General features: G+C 34.6%; 1 protein-coding gene across 2 annotated transcripts in view; it reads left to right on the forward strand.

Moving 5' to 3' along the window:
• LOC111062566 (ionotropic receptor 75a) overlaps positions 1-18,391 on the forward strand; it is a 20,414-nt gene extending 2,023 nt beyond the window's left edge. The window contains exons 2-10 of one of the 2 annotated variants that reach the window (XM_039432497.1): positions 265-422; positions 1,264-1,430; positions 3,904-4,206; positions 5,047-5,186; positions 5,660-5,845; positions 5,954-6,171; positions 6,483-6,694; positions 8,814-9,082; positions 17,626-18,391. In XM_039432497.1, coding sequence (XP_039288431.1) covers positions 1,356-1,430; positions 3,904-4,206; positions 5,047-5,186; positions 5,660-5,845; positions 5,954-6,171; positions 6,483-6,694; positions 8,814-9,082; positions 17,626-17,908 — 1,686 coding nt within the window. In that variant the 5' untranslated portion in view covers positions 265-422; positions 1,264-1,355 and the 3' untranslated portion in view covers positions 17,909-18,391. The remainder of the gene's footprint in view (positions 1-264; positions 423-1,263; positions 1,431-3,903; positions 4,207-5,046; positions 5,187-5,659; positions 5,846-5,953; positions 6,172-6,482; positions 6,695-8,813; positions 9,083-17,625) is intronic. The other variant, XM_022350259.2, reaches the window with a different exon arrangement.
• Positions 18,392-21,895: the final 3,504 nt, after the last annotated feature.

The following is a 21,895-nucleotide window of genomic DNA, read 5'->3' on the forward strand; positions in this document are numbered from 1 at the left end:
TATTTGATTATAAATTCTTCATACTTATTATAAATTCTATAATCTTAAAATGATAATGATCATTCATGTAGACCTAAATGAAGAAGGTTTATTCTTTCGACTGGTTGATTTCTTTAACAACCATATATATACAAGGAAAAACAAAATTTAATCATAAATAAATTATCATAAAGTATTAATAACTTGATTTTAGGTTCTATTCAAATCAATCCTAACGGAACGTAATAAGAGCTATTCAACTCAAAGAAAAACTATTTTTTTCAGGCTGGTTTCAAGCAGTTGTGGGAAAAACACCTGTTTCCTGATAATATTGGTACATTTATTACCTGCAGCCACAACCACTACAAATTTACAGGCGATCAAGGATTTCTTTAATGAAAAAGAGGTTTCTTTGATAACTTTATTTGCTTGCTCTATACAAGGTAAGTTTTTGAACTGTATGATGTATAGGTTGCTCTGGTGAATTGATCAAATTAAATTTATATTTGTTACTATATAGTTGATTTCATATATTTGTAATTTTACTAATCTAATTGGAAAGATTAGATGGAATTTGGATTTTATTCCTTAATTCCATAAAAAAATATAATATGGTATTTACAACCGTTTTGCATATTTTATTTTTGAGACTAAATATAAGTATGGTGAAATATTGTAATCTTATACTGGTAAACTAAATTAGAACATGAATGAGTCAATGATGAGATGTACATGAAACACTCATTGTATAATATGACATTGTTATGTAGAAAACTATCGTACAAAATTCAACTCACCAACACCATACTGCCAGATAGCCTTAGGTATTATTGGTTCACCTTTCAAGGTACGGTACCTGGCAATTCACCAAGACTTGCTCTTTCCGACCTCTTGGAACAGACTTGTTTAAATTTGTTAAAACTCCACACTTAGTCGCGCCAGTGAGAAAGTTTTTCATTAAGAACAGTAGTTACTACAAAATAATTTTCCAAAATATTGCAGTAATAACTTTATTATAAATGAAATAATCAAGTTAGGTACTCATTATGAAGTGTTATTCCTCAAATCATTTCAATTATAACAACACAAGGAAAGCTGTATTAATGTTTAATAGTATTTAATAATATTGTTCAATTATTATTTCAAATGCTCAGTATCTACTTACTACAGTATCCTAACTGATTATGAAATAATAACCAAACTTTTTCAATCCCTCTAGTCACAGATTCTCTTTGAAAGAATATAAACTCTTTTTTATCTCATTCACCTCTATTATTTTTACAGATTATGTTGATTTATTCCACACTCTACATGAGAACAGATTAATCGCATCAGGGTACAATTACCTGAATGAGAATGTGTCGTTCAAGCATTCGATGCGTTCTCCATACAATAAAATGGGTGCTTATGTTGACTATTCCTGCGAGTTTGGAAAGAATGTGCTGCACCAGGTATCTCAGAAGAAATTCAAATTTAACCACAAACGAGCAGCCATTACAATATTAATAGGTAGTAGTAGGCCTGCTTAATTTCAAAAGTGTGATTTTTTATATCACCCAATATTTCAAGTAGGTACTCCTAAAAAATGAAGGTACACTTTTGTACTAGGTAATTTAGATACTGTCCTCTCAATACTGTACCACCAAAATTCAATATATATGTAGATTATTGCATAAATATGATGAAATAAATATATACAATAAGAAACAAGTAATAACAGATAAAATCCAAACAATAGTTTCAATTACTTATCTTTGTATTATTGTAAAATTCAACGATCACTTTCACTTTGAAACAGTCTTCAAAAATGTTGATAGGAATAACAATTATTAGAAATTTATTATAAACTGAATAATATATGAATGTAATATCATTGCTCCTCCCATTGTACAGAAGAAGATTATGCCATTAGATGTGTAATTTGAAGTACACATCTCTTCACGTTCTCCAATTAGTCCAGTCACTATATACATTGGTGCATGCAATTTATATTGTAGTTCTGATTCTTAAATATAATATAATTTAGGTACATAGGAGAAGTCCAGAACCAATTTCTTCATGCAAAATTTCCTTGTGCTTGTTTTTGGGTGGCCCAAAAACCTCGAATTTTCGGCTCATTTTTCAGTTTTGAGCTATTTCTGCCAAATCTCGTAATCGGACCGAAAAATTTGCTCCTGCCTTTTTTCTAGATTATGAAATTCTGAATAAAATGAGATCATTCGGAACTCTCTATCTCCAATGAGTACTGAGTTATGATTTTTCAAAAATGAGTGAAATTTGAAGAGAAAATCAATTTTGATGAATTTAGTTTTTGATCAACAATATCTTCCGATTGTTACCATTGAGATGTGTAATTCAAAATCCCTCTGGGTATATTTTTGTGCTATACAATCTGAGCTCAGGTACAGCGCTCTATCTCATATAGATTTCCAGGTACACCTGACAACAATGCTCCTTGTATTGTGAAAAACACCTAATTTTCAGCTTCAACCATCATCACCAACTACATAGTCTTCACACAATGACATATTTCGCACAATGACATAAGTTCATGAGATTATGTTCTATGAGAATCACCCGTTGGATGCACTTCATTTCAGTATTTCCTAGTGAAGAGGCGCGCTTAAGGACACCTCAAGGATCAAAATTTCAAACACTTATAACTTCTGACACAATGCTCAGATTTCATCGTACTACACTTCATTCTTCTCGGCTTGTCAAGGCGGTCCAAAATCATACATCATAAGTCAAATTTGGTCGAAAAGTGGAAAATTTATTGTTGAGTATACTAAAGCCCATATTCCAATACACAGAAAATGTCCCCCGAGTCCAAAAAAGTGGGTTTTGAGTATTGGTCTGTATGAATGTGTGTGTGTGTGTGTGTGTGTGTGTGTGTGTGTGTGTGGTGTGTGTGTGTGTGTGTGTATGAGTGTATGTGCTTCTGTGTACACGATAGCTCATCTCCCAATTAACGGAATTACTTGAAATTTGGAACTTAAGGTCCTTACAATATAAGGATCCGACACGAACAATGTAGATCAAATGCAATTCAAGATGGCGGCTAAAATGGAGTAAATGTTGTAAAAAACAGGGTTTTTCGCGATTTTCTCGAAAACGGCTCCAACGATTTTGATTAAATTCATACCTGAAATAGTCATTAATGAGCTCTATCAACTGCCACAAGTCCCATATCTGTAAAAATTACAGGAGCTCCGCCCCATCTATGCAAAGTTTGATTTCAGATTCTCATTATCAGGCTTCAGATACAATTTAAACAAAAAAAAATGAGTGGAAAAGATTGAGAATGAAAATCTCTACAATTAATGTCCTGTCACCAGCTGGCTGAGATCTTTGTTTATAAGTAGACTTGAGATGCGCGAGAACACTGGCGTCAGGTGATCAATTCTCATAACGGCAAGGAAAGTTGTGTGAGTGCGCCACACCAGATTTTTTTAATTTCAGAGTGAATTGATGTTAAGGAAATTATATTGTTGTGTGAATATTAATATTGATCATTAGAAATATTAATTATAAAACAAACTGAAAAAATTTAAATTTAAAACAATGTAAAACTCTTTGATAAATATTCATTTAATATCTATAGAATATTATCATATTTTTTGAAAAATTCGACACATTTTTGTATTGACAACAATAAAAATATTTTAAATAATTTAAAGTTGTTGATAATGAAAAACGGTAGTGGAGGCCCATCATTGATACATTCAATCTCAATAGTTTTCTCTGTATTAATTGGAAACTTGACTTTCCAAAATTAATTTTGACCACAACACTTTTTATCCATCACAAATAAAAAACATCTTTCTTCATTTCCTTGGTTGTCATTCCATTTTATAGTTTACAATGAGAATGATACTGTATCTATCAAGGTATAAATAATTTTTTATATTAATGAATTTACAGGCTTCTAATGACAATCTACTCAACACAAGCTACATCTGGTATGTAAGGAGCAATACATCCGAGATTTTGTCAGACTGGGAATCTTACAACTTCGGTTTGGACAGTGACATTGTTCTTGCCGAAGAAATAGTTAATAATGGAGTTGTTTTCTATGATATTTATAAAGTGAACACAACATTATCATTGGTAGCTGTGGAAGCTGGGACTTGGACTACTAATTATGGACTTGGTTATACAATAAAAGGGCCTTACATACAGAGACGCAACGATTTCGGAGGAATCAAATTCAAAGGAACATTGGTGGTAAGTAAAATTAAGATGCAATTGAATAGAATGTAGTAACTGAAATGAATTACGGCATGTAGGTTTTCTGAAATATATGGATGCGAATTAATAAAAACAATATAAAAACTTGTAGTACCCTTTATTATTGAAAACTTTGAAATATTTTACGACTAGTTTCGACCAACTTGAAAATGACCAATGGTCAAAACTATAGTCGTTAAAATATTTTAAAGTTTTTAATAAAAGGGTACTATAAGTTTTTATATTTGTTTTATTAACTTGTACAAAAGTAGCCCATATAAGTGAAGTGTTTAGTAAATATTTACAAAAATGTAATACTAGAAGTGAGTAGGTAGTAAGTATCCTTATGGACGAGTAAGGTTACTATAATAGGATAAAGATAAAATTTTAGAGGATTTTTCTTCACATACCGTAGAATATTTTGGCATTATAAATATATTTTTAGTGCTATATATGACAAGCAGATAGAATATGAATGAAACAAGCTTGCTAAATTATAAATGTAGGATTTATACTCCTAATCCATTCGGTAATATATGTGAGCCTCATCCTATCAGGATAAATATATTGATTTCTAGTTATCATTTTCGAATAAAATAATCTTATCTAGTAAAGTGAATTACTGCAAGCAGTTGACAATGGTGAAATAATAAGTAAATAATAATAGCTGAGTTATATTTATGCTTTTTATTAAATAAAACAATCCATACAAGTGTCATTTAATCCATCAAAAATCATTTTATAATGGAATAGTTTTTTATGAAAAAGACTGGTACTGAAATAGGCTAACTCTATCGTACCGTAGCCTATATGGTAAGCTTGTTATTGAAATTACAGATAACGGATCTGAACAACTTGACGTTCAATGAACAAGGATTTAAAAAGTTCTTGGACAACTCGTACGAGTCACAGTTCGACTCGGCATCCAGGTGCTCCTACTCCATCTATAGCTACCTAGCTGATATGTTCAACTTCACGTACGTATAAATGCATTAAAAACATCATAGATAACACATAATGATAATCGGATGAAAACTCGGTTGAAGTTGCGGTTGTCCAACAGCCTGATATCGATCGATGTCGTACTTTTGTGGTAGTTTTAGTTTGAGGTGAGTGTTGTAGTTTGGCCTTCAAGCTATGTTGAAAAATGCCTAAAAGTAACACGATGTGAAACAAACAATTGTTGCATTCTACTGAGTGGGAGGCAAATCTTGGGTACTATTTTTTATTAAAAATTACTAATGTGACCAAAGACTTTGATATATTAGAGTAAACTAACTCTGAGTAGGTAGGTAACTCTCAATATTATTGAATGTTGTGAATCTAAAATCATTTATTGCATTCCATTAACTGTTACTTATTACTTTTATTTATATTGCGACTGCAATTGTATTTTTCAAAATTTTTTATGATTATTTGTACTAATTCATGAATGTAATTTTGGTTATAGGTTAGAAGCTGGAAAAACGTTTTCTTGGGGCTACCCAGTGAACGTGGGAAAGCCAGTTCTGCATGATGGAATGATTGGCCAATTGGAAGGAAAAGAAATTGATATCGGCTTGACTCCAGCTGCCATGCTCATTAGAACTCGGATGGATGTAGTGCACTTCGCAATTGTTCCAATTTGGCAGTTCAGGTGCGATGAAAGCTCATTCAAAACGTGAAAATCTGAGATGAACCAAAACACTCATCTCAACGACTGAAACTTTTACTCTTCCATTCAATTTTGATTTGTACATTACAGGGTGTTGTTCGTATTCCGTCACCCGAGTACTCTGGCATCTTACAAAGCTCTGATAATACCCTTCGAACCTGCAGCCTGGATGTTCACAATTCTTCTGACGATTTGCGTTGGAGCATTTCTAACGATGATAAAGCGATTAAGTCAGCCCAATGACAGAGAAATTGATAAGTCTTTCAGCGGAAATATTGTTATCACTATTGGTGCACTTTTCAATCAAGGTGACTTCAAACATGCAATTACTATGAGCTATTGTATTTATAAAGGGAATAAAGTATAGGTATGTTTTTTAAATTATCAATTTCAAAAAATGTAAAGCTAAAAATGTATTACTTTCTTAGGTTATTATTCTCAAAATAGTCCTAAAAGTATGTTGAAATTGGAGAAGACCTTTTTAGAATATAAGACAGTAATTTTTACTTTTTATAAAAACACACTCAAAAATGTAAGAATTTAATATAACAAAAAGAACATTATTGAAAAAGATGGTAGATTCAGAAGAATTCTATTCTCATTTCATAATCTGTTACAGGTCTAGCAAACTGCTCGACTCGCATACCGGAACGCACATTGAACTTTTTGACATTGATAATTGGCATTTTGATCTATTCGTTCTATAATTCAATGATTGTGACGTCATTACTGCAGCCGCCGGCCAAAACAATTCGCACACCGAGGGCGCTCATGGAGAGCCACATCAAATGTGCTATGCAAAATCATTCCTATGTTAGATTCACGTTTGAGGTAAGCTGGTATGAAATTGAATAAAATACAAAGAATCACTAGCATCCTTAGCCTATATTATTTTACTTCCGACACGACTGCATTGGAAGTTGTAAACATAGTAATCATTTTGTAATTAAAGAAATTCAAATAAATTTAATTTTTAAATGATAATTCAATCACGAAATTATAATTTTTTATAAATGATAATCAATGAATAATTATTTTTAATTTGGATTTTCGTTTAAAAATAATTTTTAATAAATTAATCATTTATTTAAATAAGAGATGGTAGACTATATTTCCAAATATTGAAAATTTATTATAAATTTTAAAGGAGAGATGGTGCTCTAAAGATTGAACACTATTCTTTTTCATGACACAGTTGTCATGGAATGGATAAATAATAAATCGATATTATATTCTTTAGACATTTTACTGTAGAACACACGATTATTGAATTCTGTTTATATTTACAGTGGAATTCAAATGTTCTTTTATGAAAAATTAATTTTTACATGCCTTTTTTCTCATCTGTCTAATTATTGTAAAACAATATTTTTATTTTTGAAAGAAACTCTGGAGGGATGACAACTGCTGACTCTGTCTTTGATCACTCTGAATTTTCCGTCAATTTTCGTACCTGAGCTAATTTGAAACATGAAGCTATTACATTATTCTTCTTGTAAAATGACTTGAAGTATCAATTGAGGGCATTGCAGTAAGAAGGATTCAGCTCCAAATTTCAAGTTTTTGAGATAATCAATAAAAACCTTATGAAAAAAAACTCTTTGTCTATCAGTTATGAGCTACCATTATGTTATTCTATATGTCTCCACACACATTCTAAATGAGTTTAAAGATGTTTCTACTTGTTCTTTGATTATATATATATAATTTATAATACATATACATATATAATTTGGAGCTGAATCTTTTTTGCCCCAATTTCAGGTATATGAAGGGTATCTTTGCAATAAATTATAGATGGTTTTCATTGAGAAAAGTTTTTTTTCGCCACACTGCACAGAAAGCAGCTGTTTTCCAGTCCCTACGTAGATCTGAAAGACCTTGTTTGCAGACGACGTCAGAAAAGGGTTTCTTTTCCGGTCTAGGCCAGAAAGTTGTCTCTTTCCAGCCGCTTATGGCTGGAAACAACGCGCTAATTATTATTAATAAGTCATCCGCTAGATCGGGCGAGTGTCCACTTTCATAATAAGCTGAAGTCGCCATGATTTTAGTTCCAGTTTCGAATCAAACTAATTCGCTTCGCAACCAGTTTTATTCAATTATTTATTGTTGATTAGTGCATTCCGAATTTTCAAAAATGCTTGAAGATGACTGTGGTATTCCAAGTGAAATTTTAAAAGAATCTGAAATCCTGACTGCAAATCTTCTACCACTAAAATCAAGAGATAGGTACGATAGCTTAACGAGTATTCTTTATTTTGTATTCTTTATTTATTTTGTCAGCAATACCTGTAGTGTGGCGAAAAATATCGTTCGCACCACGGGCAAAAATGTTTTTCCAGCTCTCAATCTTTCTAGTCCTCGGCCTACGGCCTCGGACTTGAAAACCGATTTCGAGCTGGAAAAATCTCATTTTCTGCTCTAGGTGCGAAATATACTATATTTGCATATACTATAGCACAAAAAAGATATTGAGGTTAGAAACGCGCCAAACTGATTCAACCAGCTGTTCACAGCCGCCAGTATTTTCAGCACTGCCTCTTGAATATGAATATTCGGTTGGGCCAAAAACGATTCAGCTCCAGGAGCTGGATCTTTTTTCCGCCAACCCAAAGAAGACACCCATGCTATCTCTGTTGTTTTTGAATGGATTTGAATCCTGATTGCACCAATCGATGCAGCTATTTTTTTGGAATCAGAAAATTTCTTAACCTGAAATTGGTCAAAAAGTGGAGCTGGATCCTTTTTGTTGCAAGGCCCTCAATTTAGGATAGATATAAACTGATCGTTAGGCCTAGCAACAGTTATATTGAAAAAAAATGTCGTACCGGTACATATAGAAACTTTTATCGACTTGTTTTCATGGATTCGGATTCTCATGTATCGAAATGCCTGCTCTATTTCAATCTTTTTCATAATATAATTTGACATTTCTCTCAAAATTATATAGAAAAATAAGGATCCACTGTTTGTTGAGATGTACAAGAGGAAGATTCTGAAAGGTCCTGGACCACTGCTGAGTGCTATGGATGGAATGAAAATGGTGCAGCAGGCTCACTTTGCTTTCTATGGAGAAGAGCCAATCATCTACAGATTGATTGAGAACGAATTCACCAATGAAGAGATTTGCTCACTGTCAGAAATCGACATGGACATACCCCTACCATTGTATCTTCCAGTCAAGAGAAACTCACCATTGAGAGAATATTTGAACTTTGCGTAAGTAATCTCCACCGACCATTGCAATAAGCCTACATAACAACAATTTATACAAGGTACCTAGAATACATTGTACATGAATTCTAGGTACATTGAATGTATATATCATTTTCAGCTTAGGCCTACTATGGGATCGTTTACAATTCCACCATTTAAATAAAATATGATCGCTTTATTGATTAGTAAAATGATCGTTCCTACCAAACTTATTCTCATAATAGTAGAATTATATTAAACTTATTCATTTAGTTTTTATCTTCATTGCTTTTACGATTATATACTGTAATGGAATGGGAACAACAGCTTTCTGTAGCATTCAATTAAGTGAATGTCAAGACAGACATCAATTAGAACGATTAATAGGCGACAGTGGCCTCAGAAAATCACTTGTAAAGCCAAGGGTAGCTGTCAAATCCAATGAATTAATAGGCGTCGGTGGCCTTAGTGAATTGAATGTCAAGATAGACATTAATAAATCAATAAGTAGGCGTCAGTGGCCTCAGTGAATTGAATGTCAAGATAGACATTAATAAATCAATAAGTAGGCATCGGTGGCCTCAGTGAATTGAATGTCAAGATAGACATTAATAAATCAATAAGTAGGCGTTGGTGGCCTCAGTGAATTGAATGTCAAGATAGACATTAATAAATCAATAAGTAGGCGTCGGTGGCCTCAGTGAATTGAATGTCAAGATAGACATTAATAAATCAATTATGATACATACGTAAATGAAAATTGAATAGAACGATTTACATAACCTGAATAAAATTTTGAAGAGGAGATGCAGCCAGGCAGACAGGCAATGACTCCGCAATACCCACAGGAACAGGACATCAGCAAGCGATGAAGTGATCTGGCCATGCGATGACAAGCATGGAAACGTCTACCACAGCAGGTGAATCCCCCAGTGGAAATGTAGGCAGGAGCAAGTAAAATTCCAAATGAATAATCCGATCTTCAAGTTGTGGAATTTTTGGATTGATTTCCAAACGGTAGAGATGATGAACTTGAAAGTTTGAGTTTCACGAGGTGAAGCCAATTGTAGAAGAATGGCAATTGAAGCCTACACGAGGTTGTAATTTTTGACAAAGTTTATCAAAGCAATATGCGAAGCAATCGATGAATAATTTAATCACAATTGAAGAATAGAATAAATGAATTAATTTGTAGAATAATTCACACTTTAAAAACGTTCTGTAGATCAAATAAATAGCGATGAACGCCCACATGAGGTCGTGAACTTAGCAAAGTTTATCAGAGCAAAAATGCAAAGCAATCGATGAATAATTGAATCACAATTGAAGAATGGAATAAATGAATTAATTTGTAGAATAATTCACACTTTAAAAACGTTCTGTAGATCAAATAAATAGCGATGAACGCTCACACAAGGTCGTGAACTTAGCAAAGTTTATCAAAGCAAATATGCGAAGCAATCGATGAATAATTGAATCACAATTGAAGAATAGAATAAATGAATTAATTTGTAGAATAATTCACACTTTAAAAACGTTTTGTAGGTCCGATGAATTCAGATGAAAAGTTTAGACCGGGCGCAGGATGCACACCTGACTAGGAACCATTGCAAAAGACACGGAAACACTACAATGCTCAATGAAAAAGGCAAGATGCCGGATGTGTTTGAAACGTAGGCAAAGCGCCCGCAACCGCATGGTGAAAAAGTAACAAATATCTAGAAAGTAAAATGCCTAAAGACAAGATTAAATTCCAAAAAATCGAATAGTATAAATATTAAAATTGCAACGGCAAATAATCCAATGAAAAAATACGAATAGAAGTATAGAAAACCAATTTGACTAAAGCAGTGTCTTAGAACCGACTGTGACGTCACTGGTCAGCGCAGACAGACAAAATGACGACATGATGTCTACGTAGTAGCGGAACGAGTAACAAGTGGAACCGTTCCAATAAATGCTTTGTCAGATTTTACATAAACTGGGCCCCTTGTGTCATACAGGGGTATGGCACAATAAGAAAAAGTAAGAAATATGTAAAATCTGGCAAGGCAATTGGAAATTGAAAACTGGGCCCCATGTGAGAACCAGGGGAACAAAACAATGAAACCTAAAAATACAACATGAACCATAAGAGCAAGGGGATTAACTAGAATCCTCATCAATGGGAAGAGGTGCTAAACTCGAAATAGCTCTCTTAAAAGTGCCAGAGGGAGTGAGAACAGTGACAACTCGAACCTTGTCGTCCTTACCGGGATGAACTTCAGTAATGCACGCCAGCTTCCAAGTGGACTGCGCGGAACCAGGATCCTTCAAGATGACAACCGTACCGACCTTCAAATTTTCACAACTGTTTAACCATTTGCCTTTTTTCTGAAGAGTGGCTAAATAAGAAGTACAAGATTTGGGGCCGCCTACATGGATGGAAATAGGACTGGCGTAATCCAAACCACAATTGTGAAAGGGAACATTAGCCTGAACGCAGGCCGCTGGTAAACTACCCATGATTTGCTCAGAACGAAGAGCAGAAAAGCGAAAACACATTAAGCAATGCCGCAATACACTTTTGATGGTGCGACGGGTGGAGGGAAACCAAAATCGTTGTCTTACACTGGCCATGGTGGCCTGCACCCCAGCATGACTTAGACGGCGATGGTGAGCAACAATCAATGCACGAGTGAATTTGTGATTGCTAGGCAACAATATTTGATGTTTGTAATCAAAGGAAGCATTTGCATTTTGCAAACGTCCACCAACTCTGAGCAGAGAATCTGAATGAATGAATGGTGACAAGGCTTTAATAGAACTATTAGGCAATAGCTCCTGATTTTGACGCAATAGCTCCTGATTTTGACGCAATGCTTTAAGTTCAGCAGAGAAAGCTTCTTCTTGAATAGATTTGAAGATACAATTTTCAGCTTCTGAAATTTCAGAGATAGTTAATTGACCAAAGCGCGGAGCGACCGAATTTTGTTTTCTACAATTATGAATGAACCGTAGAACATACGCTGTTGTACGAACAATTTTGTGATAGGTGGAGCAACTATTAATTATGCCTGAGATAACATCATTATGAGAAGAATTGGTAGCTAATCCCTGAACTGATTGAGAACTGATTTCCTGAGCTGATTTCTCTGACTGATGAGAGACATCATTTGAAGTTAGAAAATTTGACATGACCCTACGGGGAGCGGCCACAGGCGAAGCAGGGAGGCATGAACGAGATGCTGCAATAGGACGAATGGTTTTACAAGAACCAAATATGACCCAACCTAGACTGGTTTTCTGAAGGATGGGAGCGTTTTGAGCTAGATATAATTTACCAGGCTGAAGAACAGATGCAAATATGCCAGCACCAAGTAACAGATCTACAGGTTTAGATTGATCAAACAATGGATCCGCTAATTTGAGTTCAACGGGAATTGAAATTTTGGAAAGATCGATGTTCACACTAGGAACATTAGATGATATGCTATCAACTACAATACAATTTTCTTCGACCGACCACGAACGATCAGATGAAGACAAGCAAACTGAATGAGAAACAGATGATTTGGTCTTATTCTCACCTACACTATGAATCAAAGTGTCAGAATACAAAGCAGCAAGTGACAATTTTTCAGCCAACCTAGTTGACATCAAATTACAATCAGAGCAAGAATCTAAAAGCGCGGTTGCTTTAATAAATTCCCCACTAGAAGATTGAACCAAAACTTCGGCAGTAGGTAACAAGGCGACAGTTGATTGCTGTTGCAAACACAGAGACGAAGTGGAGCTCATTGTGACATGAGAGTTCTTCTGAGGCTGTTCTGCATGAGAAACAGCTTGCTTAGCTGTTTCCACATTCTGAACCATGATGGAATTCAAAACAGCATTCTTACCCTTGGAGGGAGCAAAAGATTGAGAATGAATAACATTTGAAGTTACCTTATCCTTAGAAGTAGGCTGAGTGTCTCGTGATTGAGGATACGACCTATGAAGAACAGTGTGGTGACTCTTGCCACAAAGTGTACACGATTTGTCCGAACAAACATGATTGGGTGCGAAAGGCTTGAGGCAATTATAACATAACCTTTTGTCACGGACAGCATTCCAACGATCAGTAACCTGCAACTTCAATAATTCATTACAACGATTTGGAAAATGACCAACAGAATTACAAAAACTACAAGGTGACATAGAAGAGGTAGTAACCTGCATCCTAGCTTGAACATTCGATTGATTTTGATTGAACTTCGGCTTGCTATGAGCACCAACCGAGTTGGATGTACTTTGCTGTACATTTCCTTGATGATGGTTAGCTGAGCTTGAAGCAACAGCTTCCATGATTTTGCATTGTGATTCCAAAAAATTCCAAAATTTATCAATGGTGAGAATGTCGTGTATACCAACACTCTTTTCCCATTCTCGAACAGTAGCAGTATCCAACTGCAACAACATTTTGTGCATGTACAATAAGTCCTTGATTTGGACTCCAAGTTGAAGCGCTTCGAGCGCGGTAATGTGGGACTTGCAAAAGTCAATGAATGCCCGTAATGATTGCGGACAGTTACGCTTTATGGTAGGCGGAGATTCAATTGCCGTGACGTGCCTGGCAGCAATTAATCTCTTATTGTCATACCTCTCCCTTAAGAGGTTCCATGCAAGCTGAAAACCATTTTCGTCAGCTTCAATGTGTTCCACTCTAGCAAGAGCTTCACCACTGAGTGATTGACGAAGATAGAAAAATTTCAATGAATCATTAATATTATCTTGATTACCATAATATTAGTAAAAGCACTTGAGAATGCTTGCCATTTTGAAAGCTCCCCATTGAAGCATGGAAGCGGAATCTGAGGCAACTGAAAATTTGCCAAATGTGAGTTTTGAGATGTTGGCCGCTGGGAAGCACCAGCAGCGGCCTCATTGTTGCGTTGTCTGCTTTCAAAGGCAGTTAATGCAGCATTTGCCTTAGAGGTAATGGAGATAAACTTATTAAGTATTTCAAAATGAGTTGAAATATCTTGTGTTTGCAACTCTGCATTCCATAGCTGTTCATGAATCTTATCATACTTAATTCTAAGTGAACCTAGTTCGTTTTTGACAGTCAACAATTGATAATAAGTGGCTTCAGTGTCCACAACATAATCGCTATAGCTGGTTATGAACCAATCTATTTCGTGGTGTAAATTGTCTCTTGCATTGGAAAGAGCAGAAGGCTCAGGAAGTGAATCTTCCTCATGATCGGACATGCTTAAAAACTAACAGAAAAACCTGAGTGAACGAAACGATGCTGCACTGTAGCAATGCGATTGCTGCGCCAACAAGCAACTTTGGGCGCTGGTCCAGAACGCAGAGAGGCACGCCTGTGCGTTTGAGGCAAGTTGTATCAAGCTTGCTGTGCGGCGAGTCAAGTAGCGAGCTCGCAAGGGGGTGTAGTTTGCCGTGTGTTGTTTTCTCAATGCGCAATAGCCGTCTGTGACCAGTTCAGTGCGGTTCAGTCTCTCAGGGTACAAGATAGTTGATAGCTGGTGCATACACGTTGCAGCGTGCTTTGAGTTGCAGCCAGTACTGAAAATTTGAAACAAGTGTGTGAATGCTTAATATTAAACAATATAAACATACAAAGGTACAATGAAATAAAATATACTTTAGAGTGGGACCTAATCATTGGCGTCAAGCTAGACTATTAGGCACACGGTCACTGAAACCCTAAGGTTCAATGGACCAAGAAATGGGTAATAAAAATTAACAATTATCCTAGGTAAACTGGGTCAAAGATGACGGGCAGGAGGACCAATTTTTATCCAATTGGTCCCCAATTAACAATTATCCTAGGTAAACACTGGATCAAGAAATCTGGCCCGGATGAACCAATTTTTATGACAGAATCCAAGGGCAAGGCAGTGGACTGTGAATGATAGTTGGTATAAATACCTACAAATAAATCTTTGAATTCTGTGCATAAAAATACTGATAGCTTGAAGTGTGGTAAGTACGCCAATAAAAGACTAAATGAATCAACAATATAAGATTTAATAATAATACGATAATAATAGGCAGATGGCCACATACAAAAAAGCATTGAGTCAAATATCTTGGGATCAATAAAATAATAATAGGCAGATGGCCACATACAAAAACAATTGTAAGTAGATTAAGTCAAATATCTTGGGAAAATTACAACATGTGAAAAAACGTTAGAGAAATACAAAATTTAAATGAAATTAGGTCAATGACATTAATGACCATTGAAGCCTGACAATAATCGAAAAGGTAGTATTAATGATACCTGAAATGAATATAAATTGAGTGCTATAATGAAAGTTATTGCTGTAAGGTTCAGTATTAATGATTAAAAAATGACAATAAGCTGTAAATAATGCTCAACAAGTAAAATACATAAAAATATATGCAGCATAGGCCTTCAGTGATTTGAATGTTAAGATAGACTTCGACCAAACAATTAATAGGCGTCACTGGCCTTAAAATATCACTTAAGAGCTAAGGGTAGCTAATAAATACAATGTGAAGATTGTCCAGGTTAAATATAGGCGACATGGGCCTTCAATGAATTGAATGTCAAGACAGACATCAATTAGAACGATTAATAGGCGACAGTGGCCTCAGAAAATCACTTGTAAAGCCAAGGGTAGCTGTCAAATCCAATGAAATAGTAGGCGTCGGTGGCCTTAGTGAATCATGTCAAGAAATACATCAATAGAACGATAAGTAGGCGTCAGTGGCCTCAGAAAATCACTTGTAAAGCCAAGGGTAGCTGTCAAATCCAATGAATTAATAGGCGTCGGTGGCCTTAGTGAATGAATGTCAAGATAGACATTAATAAATCAATAAGTAGGCGTCAGTGGCCTCAGTGAATGAATGTCAAGATAGACATTAATAAATCAATAAGTAGGCATCGGTGGCCTCAGTGAATTGAATGTCAAGATAGACATTAATAAATCAATAAGTAGGCGTCGGTGGCCTCAGTGAATTGAATGTCAAGATAGACATTAATAAATCAATAAGTAGGCGTCGGTGGCCTCAGTGAATTGAATGTCAAGATAGACATTAATAAATCAATTATGATACATACGTAAATGAAAATTGAATAGAACAATTTACATAACCTGAATAAAATTTTGAAGAGGAGATGCAGCCAGGCAGACAGACAATGACTCCGCAATACCCACAGGAACAGGACATCAGCAAGCGATGAAGTGATCTGGCCATGCGATGACAAGCATGGAAACGTCTACCACAGCAGGTGAATCCCCCAGTGGAAATGTAGGCAGGAGCAAGTAAAATTCCAAACAAATAATCCGATCTTCAAGTTGTGGAATTTTTGGATTGATTTCCAAACGGTAGAGATGATGAACTTGAAAGTTTGAGTTTCACGAGGTGAAGCCAATTGTAGAAGAATGGCAATTGAAGCCTACACGAGGTTGTAATTTTTGACAAAGTTTATCAAAGCAATATGCGAAGCAATCGATGAATAATTCAATCACAATTGAAGAATAGAATAAATGAATTAATTTGTAGAATAATTCACACTTTAAAAACGTTCTGTAGATCAAATAGCAATGAACGCCCACACGAGGTCGTGAACTTAGCAAAGTTTATCAGAGCAAAAATGCGAAGCAATCGATGAATAATTGAATCACAATTGAAGAATGGAATAAATGAATTAATTTGTAGAATAATTCACACTTTAAAAACGTTCTGTAGATCAAATAAATAGTGATGAACGCTCACACGAGGTCGTGAACTTAGCAAAGTTTATCAAAGCAAATATGCGAAGCAATCGATGAATAATTGAATCACAATTGAAGAATAGAATAAATGAATTAATTTGTAGAATAATTCACACTTTAAAAACATTTTGTAGGTCTGATGAATTCAGATGAAAAGTTTAGACCAGGCGCAGGATGCACACCCGACTAGGAACCATTGCAAAAGACATGGAAACACTACAATGCTCAATGAAAAAGGCAAGATGCCGGATGTGTTTGAAACGTAGGCAAAGCGCCCGCAACCGCATGGTGAAAAAGTAACAAATATCTAGAAAGTAAAATGCCTAAAGACAAGATTAAATTCCAAAAAATCGAATAGTATAAATATTAAAATTGCAACAGCAAATAATCCGACAAAAAAATACGAATAGAAGTATAGAAAACCAATTTGACTAAAGCAGTGTCTTAGAACCGACTGTGACGTCACTGGTCAGCGCAGACAGACAAAATGACGACATGATGTCTACGTAGTAGCGGAACGAGTAACAAGTGGAACCGTTCCAATAAATGCTTTGTCAGATTTTACAGTAGAATTATATTAAACTTATTCATTTAGTTTTTATCTTCATTGCTTTTACGATTATATACTGTAATGGAATGGGAACAACAGCTTTCTGTAGCATTCAATTAAGTGAATGGATAAATCTCTCATGTGTCATTACCAAAGTGCAAGCCTAGAAGTAAGCATTATACGTGAAGCGTATTTATACGTGAATAAATAATCCTCTATAATAATTTATGTTGTGCAAGTATTATGTTGGAATTTTGAAGTCATAATTAAATTTATTTGTTCAGGTTGTTGAGAATGAGAGAGACAGGAATTTTGGATGAGCAGAGCCGCAAATGGCACCCGCGTAAACCAGAATGCCAAGGCAATGCCAACATACCAGCCGTGCAGCTGCAATCAGTTCTCGTCGCCTACATTGTATACTTTGCTGGAGTAGTCCTGTCACTCATTCTATTGCTGCTAGAAACATTGACACATGCAAGAAAACCATTCAAGAAATTCAATAAAAAGCTGAATCGGGTGAAATTCATGCCAACTGCAAAAACTACTTGGATTAAGAACAACTGGTAGAGATTCCTTACTGAGTGTGTCGTGTTTGAGTGGAGTCTGTATGTTAATTCAAAATTTGATCACACGTTTTGTGCTCATGCGAGAAAAATTTTGGATCATATGGACATAGATAAACCAACTGGAAAATAATAGTTGTCTACTTTATTGTGGGCTACAATACAAAGACACCAATAAGCCGCGATAACTGACAAAACACTCATCTAATAAGGTAAATAAATAAATGATAAGACTAGTCTCATTCATTATTATTCTTTAATAGTTTATTTAAAAAATAATTCTATCACATGATAAAACTATACATTAAACTGAAATCAAGTAGAGTACAGTAGAAAAAATACAACTAACCTTCATTTACTGTAATCATTCATTTTTGTTGTATTTTAAAATGATTTAATATTAAATAATTTATAAAATTATATTATTAATAATATAAAGGTGTAAGTGCACGTCCAGTGCCAACATACCTGTCATCAAATTTTTGGTTGGGATCGATTTAGTACCTATGTTATTTTGAGCACAAAATCACAAAAATTAAACGGCGGTCACTATTGTTTTAAAAATAAACCAAGTTCAAAGTAGCACAATTTTACATGCATTTAACCTATGAGTAGCAGCCATTTTGATTATTGAAATCATCAAATTATGATATTCCTAATCTGAGTTTTCCTAACCAAAATCTTTTCCTAACCTTAGCTACTTATGGTTGCTACTTATAGGTTAAATGCATGTAAAGTTGTGCTACTTTGAACTTAGTTTATTTTAAAAACAATAGTGACCGCCGTTTATTTTTTGTGATTTTGTGCTCAAAATAACATACTAAATCGATCCCAACCAAAAATTTGATGACAGGTATGTTGGCACTGGACGTGCACTTTAGCCAATATAAATAATGATAATATAATAATATATTATTATTATAATTTATTAATTATATTATCAATTTATAAAGTTATATATAATTTACAAAATTGTTTAAATCAAGAAATTACTATTAGTCCAGGCAACGAATGCTCAAATAAAGGTATAGAGGGAAAAGTTTGGAACACAATAAAATTTTCAACTCCACAGCTCTTTTGAAGCTGGGTTTACACCAAAGTTATTATCAAAATGTTAATAACTTAATCCTTATAGATTCTATTAGATTGAATGGAACTTGACAAACACATATGTTCATCATATGTATGATAAGTTATGTTCAGTCTAATAGAATCTATGAAGATTAAGTTATTAACATTTTGTTAATAACTTTGGTGTAAACCCAGCTTAAGAGGATTAACATAAATCAATAGTCCTCACCCTTACCCCCTGTGCTAAAGGGTTTGCAAGTACCATTTTTCAATTTTTCGCATACATGATCTATTTTATAGGCATTTTCTAAAATTATTGAATGTGTGGTGTACATGCAGCTAATAGAATATTTAGAAACAAATAATATTTTGGACAAAGAGCAGCATGGTTTTCGCTCTGAAAAGTCCACGATAACTGCTGGAGTCGAATTCATTAACTTTATAGTAAATACAATCTACAAAGGGGAGAAAATTGTTGGCATATGGTATTCTTGGATATGACTCGTGCTTTTGACAATGTGAGCCATAATGTTTTGATAGATACGTTGAAAACTAGGTGTAAATGGGATAGAACAGACATGGTTTGAGTCGTACCTGAAGGATAGGCAACAATTTGTTGAGATAGAGCATATTGATGAGACGCATGCGCTGCAATATAAAATCAGATACCGCTCTGACCTGAGGAGTCTGAAATATGGTGTCCCTCAAGGCTCAATATTGGGTCCTTTATTGTTCCTGTTCTACATCAAAGGGTTGCCTGGGGTGGTCCAGGGGAAAGCTGCTGTTTGTCTTTATGCTGATGATGCAAACATCATCTTCTCGGGTGAATCCATTGAAGAGATTGAAGCAGCATCCGCTGTTGGCTTGTCTTCCATTCATAAATTTCTAAATAATAGGAATCTTCTTTTAAATGCCAGCAAGTCCATTTTAGTTCCTTTTTCAACAAGGCATTGGTCCCCAGATGTTGAAATAAATGGCGAAACCTTAGAACTAGTGGATGGCACAAAATTCTTAGGCCTTGATATTGATAGCAGCTTATCATGGGATAAACATGTTTCTCAGGTTGTAAAAAAGATATCACCCGGCATTTTTGCTGTGCAGCAATTGACAGATATCTGCAGTATACAGACAATGAAATCCCTATACCACTCTTTAATACATTCTCATCAGGCATACGGACTTGCTATCTATGGGAGTACAACCAAGAGTAACCTTGATAAGATACTATTACAACAAAAAAGAGCTCTCAGAATAATAATGAAGTTAAAAAGATTAGATTTAGTAAAACTCGTTTTTCCACAGTTTGGAATCTTAACAATCTATGGTCAATATATTTTTGACATAGTGATGTACTTTAAAAAATACTCGTCAACAGGATCAAGAAACGAAACACATGGCTACAACACCAGATTTGGAAGGATCGAGGAGAGGCATAGATTGGATTTCTTTAAGAAAAAAAACACTTTTTATGGGGAGAAAATTTTTCAATATACTTCTTAGAGAGTTGAAAGAAATAGAGGAGGTTGAATACCTACAAAAAAAAAGGAATATTTAGTGGGACTATCCCTATACTCTTTGCAGGAGTATGTCAATTTGAATGTAAGATTTTAGAATCTTGTTTTTTATCAAAATTTTTGACTTCTGTATGTGTAAAGGATGATTTTGTGACGATATTAATAATTCTTGTTGTAATTTGACACTGTTCAGATGTATTTTGTGCATGTTGATGAATAAAGAAATTTTCAATTTAATTCAAATCGGAACTAAAACTAAAACTGCTGCAACAGTCGTATGGGAATGCGTGAAACAGTCGAATTATACATGAAATGGAAGATAATTCAATGCTCTACAATCTTGTAATCAGCACATTCTTGTTTCATCAATTGTTGAAAAGTTATAAGACTTGAAAGAACGAAAAATTGATGAAAAACTGGTTTTTCAAAAATGCATCACTTTAGAACATAAACATCTCGAAAAGTATGGGATTTATCGAAAACCTCTTCCAAACAAGACTTGTAAGAAATTTATTAAGATTCATTTTTATGTAGTTGATTATCTCAATAGATCACATTGTTTCCAAGATATAAGCATGTAAGTAATAAGTGGAAAATGCAACTTTCAAACCTTCCTCATCCCTTCAGCACATGATGTAGTGGTTGGGATTTTTGATATGCGCATCTCCAAACTAGTCTCAACAAAGTTGCAAAGTCGAAAATTGTGTTCCAAACATTCCCTCCAGACTTCATTGTCAACTGATCTATTGTTGCTGAACAGAAAATTTCACTCTCAACACTAAAACTGCTGCAACAGTCGTAGGGAAATGCGTAAAATAGCGAAAATATACATCAAATTGAAGATAATTTTATGTTCTATCAGCTCATAATCAGCAAGGATTTTTTTCATCAATCGTTCAAAAATTATATGGCCGAAAAGTTGAAAAAATTGGAGGCAGAAGTGATTTTTCAAAAAATGTCTCACCTTCAAGAGCGGATATCTCAGAAACTATGAGAGATATGGAAAAATGTAAGGGACAAAACGTGTTGGTAATTTTGTAAGCTCCAATTTTGCACAGAATTCAAATGTTCATAAGATGCATAGTTTCCGATATATATGCGAAAAATGAAAAAATGGTACTTTCAAACCACCCCCACGGTGGGGGTGACCCCTTTAGCACAGGGGTTAGGGGTGAGGACTTTTGATATGTTATTCCTCTTACTATCGTCAAAAGAGCTGTGGAGTTGAAAATTGTGTTCCAAACTTTTCCCTCTACAATCTTTCGTTGACTGGACTATATTTATTAAAATTCATACTCGAGATTTGCCATTGAAGTGAGGACACGGGCAAGAATTTCATTATATAAAATATTAGTTTTCATTTTTTTCAAGTTATTGAAGGAAATGGTCTAAAAAGTTATACAAGG

Source organism: Nilaparvata lugens, chromosome 7 (genome assembly GCF_014356525.2).
Source record: "Nilaparvata lugens isolate BPH chromosome 7, ASM1435652v1, whole genome shotgun sequence".
In the NCBI taxonomy this organism is placed as follows: domain Eukaryota; kingdom Metazoa; phylum Arthropoda; class Insecta; order Hemiptera; family Delphacidae; genus Nilaparvata; species Nilaparvata lugens.